We start from the raw sequence: 12,952 nt of genomic DNA on the forward strand, positions 1-12,952 counted from the left end.
GCAAGATGGGGTTACGGAGATAGGGTGGAAGTTTGGGGATAGGGTGGAGGTGTGGGCTTAGGTAGGGTGCTCTTTCCATGGGCCAGTGCAGACTCGATGGGCCGAATGACCTCCTTCTGCACTGTAAATTCTGTGATTCTGTGAACTCTATGAATCCTGCCTGATTTTCCAGCTTTAACTCTTACATAAATTTAAACTCAACCAGACTGTTCTGCAGTTATCCGCGAGGGATATTATAATGTTTACATCTCCGCTGAAAACAGTGCACTTCGAACACCCCTTTTATAACGTGTTTGAAATCTCCCTCAATTTCACATGGTGTACTTAATCAAAGTGTCTAATTGACAATTTTAATTCATTGCTAGAAATTGTAATCCTGTTGCTGCCGAAGCGGGAGAGATTAAAATATGATTAAATTTAGAAAATTAATATTCTACAAGAACTGCAAATATTAATTATATACAGTATACTCCAACTCTAAGATTTCTGAGCCTGTCTTTCATTTATCACGCTACTGCATAATAAATTCTAATCTGGCAGGTTATTTTTTGTGGCTAATTCTTGCATATGTATACATGGTATTGCATTTCTATCAAATTCATTGGTGTAAATAAATTAATTTAGGAATGTCTTTGGCTGTGAGATTGTCATTGCCAATAAACAACATCTGTTGGATTTGAACGTAATTATTGTTGTTTTATGTAGATAAAGATAATTGATGAGGCATTATCACAAAGAAAAAAAAGTACAGCACAGGAACAGGCCCTTCGGCCCTCCAAGCCTAAACTTTTTCCTAACTATTTCCTAACTTTTCTGAAATCATCCTGTGTTTAATACACCCGTTGTCAGTTTCAGCTGTGTATCAGGTATACCACATAGGCAAGTTGCTTCCCTTTTCAATATTTATAATGATTACACTTGCTATGTAGTTCATACTCCTTACATGGGCATTGTCAGTTCATCGGGCCTACTAGCTGGTGTCCCAATAAAGGTTTCCCATCATAAAGCTACAGTTACGTGGTTAGCACTGCTGCCTCACGGCGCCGAGGTCCCAGGTTCGATCCCGGCTCTGGGTCACTGTCCGTGTGGAGTTTGCACATTCACCCCGTGTTTGCGTGGGTTTCACCCCCACAACCCAAAGATGTGCAGAGTAGGTGGATTGGCCATGCTAAAATGCCCCTTAATTGGAAAAAATGAATTGGGTACTCTAAATTTTTTTTTTTTTTAATTAAAAAAATAAAGCTACAGTTCCACCTGCAGCCGCACACTGTCAGTACCAGATTTAACTTCAAAAGAGTGGCACGCTGGCACTGTGGTTACCACTGCTGCCGCACAGTGCCAGGGACCCGGGTTTGATTCTTGCTTTGGGCGAAGGTGTGGAATTTACACGTTCTCCCCGTATCTGCGTGGGTTTCCCCTTGGGTGCTCCGGTTTCCTCCCACAGGTCAAAGATGTGCAGGTTAGGTGGATTGGCCATGTTCAATGCACGGAGTTACGGGGATACGGCAGAGGTGTGGGCCTAGATAGCGTGCTCTTTCTGGGGGTCGGTGCAGACTTGATGGACTGAATGGATCCCATCAGCAGTACGTGGCATTACCACCATTTCTCACGCTGTGAGGAAATTCATTCTGTCCCCTTTCAGCGGGAAGATGGGCAAGAGGTCGGTTCGTCCAACTGTACAGAAGTAGGGCACATTGAGTAATGCTGCACGAAGAAGGTAAATCACTACCGGTTGCTTCAAAATTGTGTGGGCTTAGAGCATCGACCAGCCACCTCTCTCTTTCCTAGCTGGGGAATAGGAAAATGGAAACCCACTCAGGGAAGTGGCAATACTACGCGTAAGGTGTATGGTTGGAGTAGGTAAGAAAGCTTTGTTCTCTCTGGCCTATGCTACGCCTTGCTCAGGAGTGCGGATGGGATAGTGTGAAAAGAGCTTCCTCTTTATCCTGTTGAATTAGTGCTGCTTTTCACATCAAAAAGATGGAATCAAGCAATCATTTAAATGGAGCAACTCTAGTAAGAGCGGGACTTAGTGGTTGAATGAATAGAGGATGTGAATGAAGCAATTTGGAATTAACAGGAGTTGAGCAGAGCAATGTGGGAGCAGAGTGCTCCATTCTGCAATACTTAAATATACACACAAAATAATAGATTAAAGTGAGAAAGGAAGATTTACATGTTACCTTGCATGACTCGGGTCATTCCAAAGGACTTTACAGCCAATTCAGTAACTTTTAGATGTCGCACTGTTAGAATGTAGGAAACAAAAGTTAAGGCATTCTCTTTTGACTGTGAACATTAAAGATCCTTTTTTTTTTTGCATCGTAGCTATGAGCAGCAAATAATTTATTTTGTTTGTATCGACCGGAATTTTCTGCCCCTTCCTGTCTGCGGGATCTTCTGGGCCCTGCTGACGGTGACACCCCCCCCCTGGTGTGTTCCCCGGCGGTGGAGTCTGCGGGACGCGCAAAATTCCGTCTATATCGGCGGAACCAGAATATCCCGCCACCCAGCCAAAGGTGGACCCCCATCCGCCGCCGGAAAATCCCGCCCTCTCTGATGGCAATGACATTTTTTCAAATGCTTTTTTTCCCTCCTCATCTTACAGATTCCTGGGATTTAAAACAGACCACTCGAAACATCAACCCAACCATAAACCAGGCCAACATTGTGGATCTTCACCCGGCCTCAGTCTACAGTATAAGAATCTACTCGTTTAACAAGATTGGCAAGAGTGAACCCAGCAAGGAACTAACTGTTAGCACAGAGGAAGCAGGTATGGAGTCTGACTGGAATAATACCTACCGTTTACCATGAACCGGATCTGAAAATTGCCCCCTGTTTGAGTTTGATTACAGAATTCGTCTCACGAAAGAGTGCTCTGCTAAAACATTGGTTGGGCCCCAGCTGGGATATTGCGGTCAATTCTAGGCACCACTCTTTCGGAAGGAAGTCAAGGCCTTAGATGGTGTTGCAGATGGTGTGCTAAAGTGGAACCTGGGATGGGGGACTTCATTTAGGTGGTGAGACTGGAGAAGCTGCGATATTTCTTTTCAGAGTAGAGAAGTTTGAGCAAAGATTTGGTAGATGTGTTCAAAACGCTGAAAGGGTTCAGTCGAATAAATGGGGCGAAACTGTTTCCAGTGACAACAAGGCAAATAATCAGAGGACACAGATTTATGGTTATTGACACAAGAACCAGAGGTGAGAGGAGGAAAAGAAGTTGCACAGCGAGTTGTTATGATCTAAAACTCACTGTCAGGAAGGGTGGCGGAAGCAGATTCAATTATACCTTTCAAAAGACGATTGGATAAACACTTGCAAAGGAAAAAATGCAGCAGGTGACACAGTGTTTAGCACTGCTGCCTCACTGCGCCAGGGACCCGGGTTCAATTCTGGCCTTGGGTCACTGTCTGTGCGGAGTCTGCATGTTCTCCCCGTGTCTGTGTCGGTTTCCTCCGGGTGCTCCGGTTTCCTCCCACAGTCCAAAGGTTTGCAGGTTAGGTGGATTAACCATGCAAAATTGCCCCTTAGTGTTCAAACGATTAGGTGGGGTTATGGGGGTGGGGCGGGGGAGTGGGCCTCGGTGGGGTGCTCTTTCGGAGGGTCGATGCAGACTCAGTGGGCCAAATGGCCTCCTTCTGCCCTGTAGGGATCCTCTGATTCTATGATATGGGGAAAGAGTAGGGAATGGGGCGAATGCGATTGGGGCTAATTGGATTTCTCCTCCACAGAACGAGCACTGACAATGACCTGCTTCTTTGCTGCATCCTTCTGTGAATATAAAGTCGGAAGTTAATGCGTGTAATGTAATTCCAACTGGAGAAAATATTGAATGTTTCAGAGTTGTACCAGACAGAAGAGTTTCTACTGATTATGGATTTCAGGTGTGGTGCTGCTGTGGGGTTAGCTCCATTCTGAAGCATGTCTGGAATCAGCTTGTAGTTTTCAGGTGTTAATAATGAGTCATTTTGCTCTGAGTCTACGGCAAAACTCTGTTTGATTCTTGGCCCTGATTGAAATGAGCACCAACCAAACAATCAGCAAAACAATCTACTATTAATGTGAGATCATTAACCCCAGGATCGGATGGTGAATGCAGCCACTGGTCTCTCATTCAGTAGGTAAGGAATTGAGGAAGTGAATACCACTGCTTGCAATGACAGGTTTAAGTCAATGTAGCATTGCTGATGAGCTTCCTGCTGCTCATTCATCTCTTCTTGGAGCTAAGAAACCTTTTCTGGTGTTGCTACTCTTAGTTTCAGTCATGCTTTCATCCATTATCATCTCCCCTTCTCTCCCGAATGCTATATTGCCGTTCTCCTGTAGCTCCGGGTGTCTATTTTTCATGTGCATATTTCAAAAAAGAAACTGCTGATTGGAAGGGGCATTGTTGCTGAAGCCCATCCTGTCTTCACTTGACATCCACACTAATGTGCAAGGTCCTTCAGCAGCAGTCTTGGCTGATATTCCCTCCTTTGCCTTGACGACACTGAGGGCAGCCTGCCTCTTCACTGTGTCAGCTGTGCTGAGCAAACTGAACACAGACAGGAGATCCTGGGATCATCTTTGCTTGCGAAAGGCAATGCCCTACTGAGTGCGTTTAGTTACTTGGGCAAGGGGCAGCCACCTATGACTTTTACATTGGTCATTTTTCAGGCAAGGCTTGTTTACAACAAGCAGAGCTCAGAAGGGTCAGCTAGCTATGTATGTCTACTGGTGATGCGTAAGGGCCCTCAGATAATATCATGACGCTTTTCGCAAAGTCACGCACCTGGCATTCGAAAAGTGCTTGATTAATAAATTAGTTTAAGCGACCTATTTGTGAGAGCGACTTAACATTCAACAGTAGCTTATGAAAATATGGAAAAACCAACGGACAAGAAAACAGCATTTTCCATCTAATGCGTCCCATATAATTGAGATGGCGAGCACATCAAAGAACTCTTTTGGACAGAAGGGAGGTTATTTTAAACGGCACTAATTTCTCCTCTCACCACCCTCCGTAAACAAAATGTGCTTTTGATCTGTTTCCCTCTTTATAAATGGAGGCATATTTCCCAACCCCTTGGTTTTGGTATGATTCAGTTTTCTATTCCAAACCCCACAGAAAACTCAAGATAAGGTGAAATCAAAGGGTTCGTTCATTTTCACACTCTCAAAATGTGAAATAACGGTTCTCAATGTTCTCCTCACCTTCAGATAGTAAAGTGATTGATAGAGAAAAGAGGGATTTACAGTACAAGAGACCAAAGTCCACGATCAAATCCAATGAGGTATTCCAGTGGTGTTGGTGTCACATGATGCGAAAGGCACAAAGAGATGAATCCGCCTTTCAGGCAATGGTACAGACTTCTCGTACAAACAGGGTAAATGGGGGCCAGGTGTCCAACGTGAGGCAGCATTTCTTTGGTGTGGCCTTCCAGCAGACAGCTATTCAGCCCAGCAAGGCAGCATTACTTGTTCAATAAGCCAGAGTCCCATGTCACAAGACTCCAACCTCTCCGCTATCTTTGACAAAGGATGTGTATCCATCATCTGGATTACAGAGTCTTAGTCATTGGGAATTGAAAAGAAGGTTGTGGGGCCTTTGTCTCAGCAGACGACCCATCTCCTTCTGGCCAGCCTGGGTTACTAAATGCCTTTGTATCGCTCTTTTTGAAGTTTTGTTGTCACTCTGGGATGCTAGTGGCTCCTCAGAGATAATGGGTTGTGGGTTTTCCTAAAACTGTAAATGGTTTTGTTTGTTCTGGGTCACAGACAGACAGAGTTTCAGCCATTATTTGTTCAGTTTTTAAAATTTTTAGGAGTATCTATACATATTTTATGTAAAAATATACACAGTGTGAGGCCTTATTTCCTCACAACACATACATTTCAGACCCCAACCTGGCATTCTTCTGCGGGAGGTGAGAAACCCAGTTTAAAAAAATTAGGGGGAAAAATTGGCAAAGTTCCTCTCCCGCGCCACCTCCCTCACTACCCACAAACACTCCTTCCTCCCGAAGGCAATAGAATATAGTCCAGGAGATCTCTCTGGTCCTGATTAATCTTCTGTAATAACCTTGTTATATATGTGAGTTATTGTAGTTGTGTGCAGTGTCTCTTTCAGAACCGAGTCACGTGATATCCGTGACATCATCGGCCACTTTGCGTGCTTTTCCACCCTAGTCTCGTACCAGCCCTTGTGCGGTGAAGACCTATTTAATAAACCTCCGTAAATGTTCCTTTGAATCCACGTGCATCTGCAATCTATTTCTTTTGTGCTGTTGGTTTAAAGATTTAACAGTCGACAAAAAGAATACTGGCGATGAGGAATGGATCGGAAGAATAAAATACTTTCAGAAGAAAGAGAAAAAGTTGAACTTCGATGGTCAGGACTTTGATGTCGAAATAGAAGAGTAGAGCAGCTTCAACAGATCAATCGATCAAGCAGATTTACAAGATTAACAGAAGGTCAGAAATTGCACCTGGCATTGGAACCGGTAAAGTTTTGGTGCAAAATTCAAAGGAAGGGTTTTAAACTGGCACTCTGAGGAGTTCAGGCTGCAGAGCTCGCCGCGTGCAGTCGAAAAAGATACAGAAGGAGAGCAGGGCAGAGATCAGAAGACTCTCACAGCTTGTGATGTGAGTTAAAGCTGTTACAAATTGGTAATACAACTTTATTTAACTAAATCATTAATTTAAGGGAAGTTGGGAGACCATTCCGATTCCGATACCTTGCAAAATGGTGGGGAACTTTGCAGCGATGACCTCATGTGATGATGACTCAGAGAACTGGGCGTTATACTCAGAATGATTCCACTTTTATATTCTAGCCAATAACATTTTAGAAGATATTAAGGTCCCTGTACTCCCAAGTACAATTGGAAGCAAAACTTTCAAATTGTAGAAAAGCTTGGCCCAGAACGAAAGCCCCGGGGATAAGACATATCAAGAATTGGTTAAAATATCAGAAGACCAGTCAGTGTCGTGTTAAGCACACTGAGATAACATGGGCTTTAACTGGATGCAGCTATAACTGAGGACCCAGGTTCGAATCCCAGCCCTGGGTCACTGTCCGTGTGGAGTTTGCACATTCTCCCCGTGTCTGCGTGGGTTTCACCCCTACAACCCAAAGATGTGCAGGTTAGGTGGATTGGCCACGCTAAATTGCCCCTTAATTGGAAAAAAAAGAATAATTGGGTACTCTAAATTTATTTAAAAAAAAGAATATTCACAATGTTTAAAAAAAAGAACAGTAACCACAATGAAAGTGTAGCACTTCATTCTGATGAAGAACTGAAGTTTAGTGTATTCTCATTCCAGGGTGGTTCACGCTGCTTTTGGATAATACCAAAACTGAATGGGCAACCTATCTAAATGGGATGTGAGGGCTGCTGTCTCCTTAATTCTGAAGTATTTCTACGACTGAAACTTAATCACTTGCCTTTAAAGCCAGGCAATGTGATCTTGAGGACTTAGACTGAGGGCCTCTGAGAGATTACATCACAGTCAAGGTTGTGCTAAGTGGACAAACCGCAGAGCTACCACTCCGTGTTCCGAACAAGTTTTCCAGCCCTCTTTGAAGCTCTTGGCTGGAAAGAATTAAACTGAACTAGAGCACTGTGAACAGCTTACTTCATTCAAATTCAGACTTACAGACCGTAATGGAAAAATGCTGCAGTGTTTTTGAAGACACAATGGGGTCCATGAAAGCAGTTCAAGTGTCCCTGAAGATTAAGGAAAATAGACAGCCAAAATGACGTAAGGCTAGGCCAGTACCTTCTGCTATACACTCAAAAGTCAAAACTGAACTACTGGGTCTTGTGGAAACAGGAGCCTGAGAACCCATCACTACTAGTGACTGGGCAACCCCTGTTGTACCTGTCATGAAGCAGGATGGTACGATTCGTATTTGCGGAGATTATAAGACAACAATCAATCCAGTTCTATGTGCGGATCAATACCCACTACCGTTGATTGAAGGTTCTAGCAGGAGGACAGAAGTTCAGGAAGAGTGACCTACCACAGTCCTATCTTATTGTGGCAGCTGAATCTTAACACCTGCTCACCATCATCACTCACAAAGGCCTATTCCACTACAAGTGAATGTCTTTTGGCAAAGATGTGCAGGGCAGGTGGATTGGCCATGATCAATGCAAGGAGGAGTGGGCCTACATAAAGTGCTCTTTCAGAGGGTCGGTGCAGACTCGATGGGCCGAATGGCCTCCTTCTGCACTGCAAGGATTCTATGGAATAATGTCAACACCAGCTTTATTTCAACGGTCAATGGACCAGATCTTTACTGGCTGACAGGGGATGCAGTGTTACCTAGATGATATATTGATAACAGGCACAGATGACAAGAACACTTATGACACTTAGAAGCAACACTGAAACACCTTGAGATGCATGGCAGGAAAGATAAATGTGATTTATTTCAGACATCTATACAATATCTAGGTCATGCAATTGACAGTAATTGACAAAGCACCTAAGAAGATGGAAGCTAATATGGAGGCTCCACAACCAATGAATGGCACTCAACGTAGATTGTTCCGAGAGTTAATCAACTACGCTGGAAAACTTGAGCAGCACCTGGCAATTATTGAAACCATTATGTACCTTGTTGTGTGCAAAATAGACAAGGCAGTGGACATCTGAATGTGAAAAAATAAATCAATCTACAAAAGAAGCACTGAAGAAGTCAGAAGTGTAGGTCAATTTCAACCCAAAGTTACCATTACAACTTGCCTGTGATGCTACGCCATACGGTGTTGGAGCGAAGGTGTCACATATACTACCTTCAGGAGAATAAAGGCCAATAGGCTTTACATCTCGTACGTCAACAAGTACACAATCTAACTACGCTCAGGTGGAGAAGGATGAACTGATGATTATATTTGGTGTAGCGAAATTTCACCAATTCGTCACTTCACATTGCCGATAGACCACAGTCCATTAACAATTATTTGAGGGGTCACATAGGCTCCTGCAAGTAGGCTCCAAAGATGGTCTTTGATTTGCACATTCCTATGCGATCAAATATCATCAGTCAAAAAATCATGCCAATGCGGGTGCATTATCACGCTTACCTTTACCAGCTGGTCAGATACCACCTAGTCGTGATAGTATTTTTTATTATGTACTGATCGGAATGTCCCAGTGACTGCGGCTCAAGTCCAAAGACATACCGAGGGGTTGGATTCTCCAATTTTGAGGCTATGTCCCCACTCTGGCCTGGGAAACAGTGGCGTTTTACGACTGAAAATTCAGCGCAAAATGGGCACCGATCCTCCGTTTGGCAGGGGGGGCTAGCTCTAGCTGTCGATACGGCCCGGAGAATTGCCGGGTCCGTGGCTGCGCTCGCACACGCCGGCGGCCTGCAGCGGCCACGCTGTGCAACACAGCGGCAGCCGCTCCAGGACTCGGCCTGCAAAATAGTGCCACCCCCCCCCCCCCCATCAATATGGTGGGCGGCGTACTCTGCGAATACGCCGCTTTGGAGTGGGCGGAGCATCGCCAAAGCGGCGCCGACCCCGGATTGGTCGTAAACAGGGATTCTCCGGCCGATCGCTGAACGCGATTTCGGCATCGGAGACCGGAGAATCCGCCCCAGATATTTTGATGGGGAAGGTACTGGAATTTGTATTAAAGGGGAGGTTAGCAGGAAAACACCCTGAATTAAAACCGTACACTTCCAGGAGATTCGAGTTTACAGCACATGCTGGATGTCTGTTATGGGGAATGAGAGAAATTATTCCTCTGAATTTGTGACAAAGTGTATTGGAACAGTTACATGAAGGACACCCAGGCATTGTGCGAATGAAAGAGTTAGCACAAAGCTACATTTGGTGCCCAGGAATTGATGCTCAAATAGAAGATGGAACATGACTGTGCCAGTTATGTGCGTGGGTGAGGAACGCACCACTGTTGTCCCCATTGCAGCCATGGGAATGGCCTCAATGCCGCGGCAACGTCTGCCCGTTGACTTTACTGGACCATTCGAGGGGCACATGCTCATGGCCTGAGGTGGCGTTAATGAAGTCAACCACTGCAGAACAAACCATTGGGAAACCCAACGAGATCTTTGCGATATTTGGAAAAGCAGAGCAGATTGTGAGCGACAACAGGCCACAGTGTGTAGCCCAACAGTTTGCAGACTACTTAAACATTTGTGGAGTTCAACTTATAAAGTCAGCACCTTATCACCCATCCACGAATGGTTTAGCCAAAAGGTTAGCCAAGGAGTCATAGAGTCGTACAGTGCCGAAAGGCCATTCGGCCCATCAAGTCTGCACCAACAATAACTACCCCTAATCACGCACTAATTCTACTTACCAGCACTTATCCCATATCCTTGAATGTAATGGCACTTCAAGAGCTCATCCAACTGCTTTTAAAGGTTGTGAGGTTTCCAGTCTGAACTACCTTCCCAGGCAGTGCTTTCCAGATTCTTACCACCCTCTTGAGTGAAATTTATTTTTCTCAAATTCCCTCGAAATCTCCTGCCCCTCATCCTAAAACTGTGCCCCCTTGTGATTGACCCCTCAAGAAAAGGAACAGCTGTTTCAGATTTACCCTGTCCAAACCCTTCATTATCTTATACACCTCAATCGTATCCGCTCTTAGAAAACAATCCAAACCTGTTCAGCCTCTCCTTATAGTCAGATGCTCCATCCCAGGCAACATCCTGGTGAATCTCCTCTGTACTTCCTCCAGGGTAATCACCTCCTTCCTCTAGTGAGGTGACCAGAACTGCACACAGTACTCCAGCTGTGGCCTAACCAACATTCTGTACAGCTCCAACATAACCTCCTTGCTCTTATATCCTATGCCATGATTGATAAGGGCAAGTGTCCCATATGCCTTGTTGACTACCCTGTTCACCTGTTGTGCCGCATTCAGGGATCTGTGAACAAGTACCCCAAGATCCATCTGTTCCTCTGAGCTTCCTAGTGTCCTGCCATTCATAACATACTCACTGGTTCTGTTTCTTCTTCCAAAGTGCATCACCTCACACTTATCAGGGATAAGTATCGTCTGCCATTGCTCTGCCCATCTTAACAAACCATCTATATTGTAAACTACCATCCTCCTCTTCATTGTTAACCACCCTACCAACCTTGGTGTTGTCTGCAAACTTACTTATCATCCCCCCCCCCTCCCCCCACCCCACCCCATGTTCTCATCTACATTATTTATATATATAACAAACAATAAGAGATGCAACACTGATCCCTGTGGTACGCCACTGGACATTGGCATCCAGTTACTCAAAACAGTCTTCTCTCACCACCTTTTGTGTCTTATTACTATAAGACCATAAGACATCAGAGTAGAATTAGGCCACTCGGCCCATCGAGTCTGCTCCGCCATTCAATCATGGCTGATATTTTCTCATCCCCATTCTCCTGCCTTCTCCCCATAACCCCTGATCCCCTTATTAATCAAGAACCTATCTATCTCTGTCTTAAAGACACTCAGCGATTTGGCCTCCACAACCTTCTGTGGCAAAGAGTTCCACAGATTCACCATTCTCTGGCTGGAGAAATTCCTCCTCATCTCTGTTTTAAAGGATCATCCCTTTAGTCTGAAATGGTGTCCTCTGGTTCTAATTTCTCCTACAAGTAGAAACATCCTCTCCACGTCCACTCTATCCAGGCCTCGTAGTATCCTGTAAGTTTCAATAAGATCCCCCCTCATCCTTCTAAACTCCAAAGAGTACAGACCCAGAGTCCTCAACCGTTCCTCACACGACAAGCTCTTCATTCCAGGGATCATTCTTGTGAACCTCCTCTGGACCCTTTCCAAGGCCAGCACATCCTTCCTTAGATACTGTGGCCCAAAACTGCTCACAATACTCCAAATGGGGTCTGACCAGAGCCTTATACAGCCTCAGAAGCACCTTCCTGGTCTTGTATTCTAGCCCTCTTAACATGAATGCTAACATTGCATTTGCCTTCTTAACTGCGACTGAACCTGCACATTAATCTTAAGAGAATCGTGTACAAGGACTCCCAAGTCCCTTTACTAAGCCAGTTTCGGATTCATCTTGACAAGTTTGTGCTTCAACCATCTCAATCAGTCTCTCATATGGGACCTTGTCAAAGGTTTTGCTAAAATGTATATAAACTACATCAACTGCACTTTCTTCATCCACACACAGTCACTTTATCAAAACATTCTACCAATTTGTTAGGCATGATCTCCCTCTGACAAAGCCATGCTGACCATCCCGAATCAACCCATGCCTTTCCAAGTGGAATTTAATTCTCTCCTTCAGAATTTTCTCCAATTGTTTCTATCCCTACCACTGACACGAGACTCACTGGTCTGTAATTCCCTGGTTTATCTCTACCACCCTTCTTGAAAAGTGGAACAACATTAGCTGTTCCCCAGTCCTCTGACACTACCCTCGTGACCAGAGAAGAATTAAAAAACTTGTGCCAGAGCCCCTGCAATTTCCTGCCTTGTCTCTCACAGCAGCCTGGGATGCAATTCATCCGGACCTGGGGATTTGTCTATTTTTAAGCCCATCAAAGCCTCCAATACATCCTCATATCCTATTTCAAACTGCTCAAGGTCCTCACAGTCCCATTTAATGAGTTCTGTACCTACACCCTCCATCTCCTGAGTAAAGACTGATGAGAAGTATTCATTGAACACCCTAGCAATGTCCTGCAGCTTCACACACAGATTGCACCCTAGGTCTGTAATGGGCCTTACTCTTTCCCTGGTTAACCTCTTCCCTTTAATGTATATATAAAATATCTTAGGGTTCTCCCTAATCTTTTTTGCAAGTCCTTTTCCACATCCCTTTTCACTCTTCTAATAGCTTTCTTATGTTCCCTCTTGAACTTCCTATATTCCTCTAGGACTCCAGTTGAATTTCTCCCTTTGAACGAGCTAAAAGTCTTTCTCTTCCTCCTTATTCATTCCTAGATTATTCTAGACATCCAGGGTTCCC

General features: G+C 44.6%; 1 protein-coding gene across 2 annotated transcripts in view; it reads left to right on the forward strand.

Annotated features, from left to right (window-relative positions):
- Nucleotides 1–12,952, forward strand: part of dscaml1 (Down syndrome cell adhesion molecule like 1) — a 692,721-nt gene that overhangs the window by 502,974 nt on the left and 176,795 nt on the right. For both annotated transcript variants that reach the window (XM_072486516.1, XM_072486518.1), the window contains exon 15: nt 2,609–2,776. In XM_072486516.1, coding sequence (XP_072342617.1) covers nt 2,609–2,776 — 168 coding nt within the window. The remainder of the gene's footprint in view (nt 1–2,608; nt 2,777–12,952) is intronic.

Source organism: Scyliorhinus torazame, chromosome 21 (genome assembly GCF_047496885.1).
Source record: "Scyliorhinus torazame isolate Kashiwa2021f chromosome 21, sScyTor2.1, whole genome shotgun sequence".
NCBI lineage: Eukaryota > Metazoa > Chordata > Chondrichthyes > Carcharhiniformes > Scyliorhinidae > Scyliorhinus > Scyliorhinus torazame.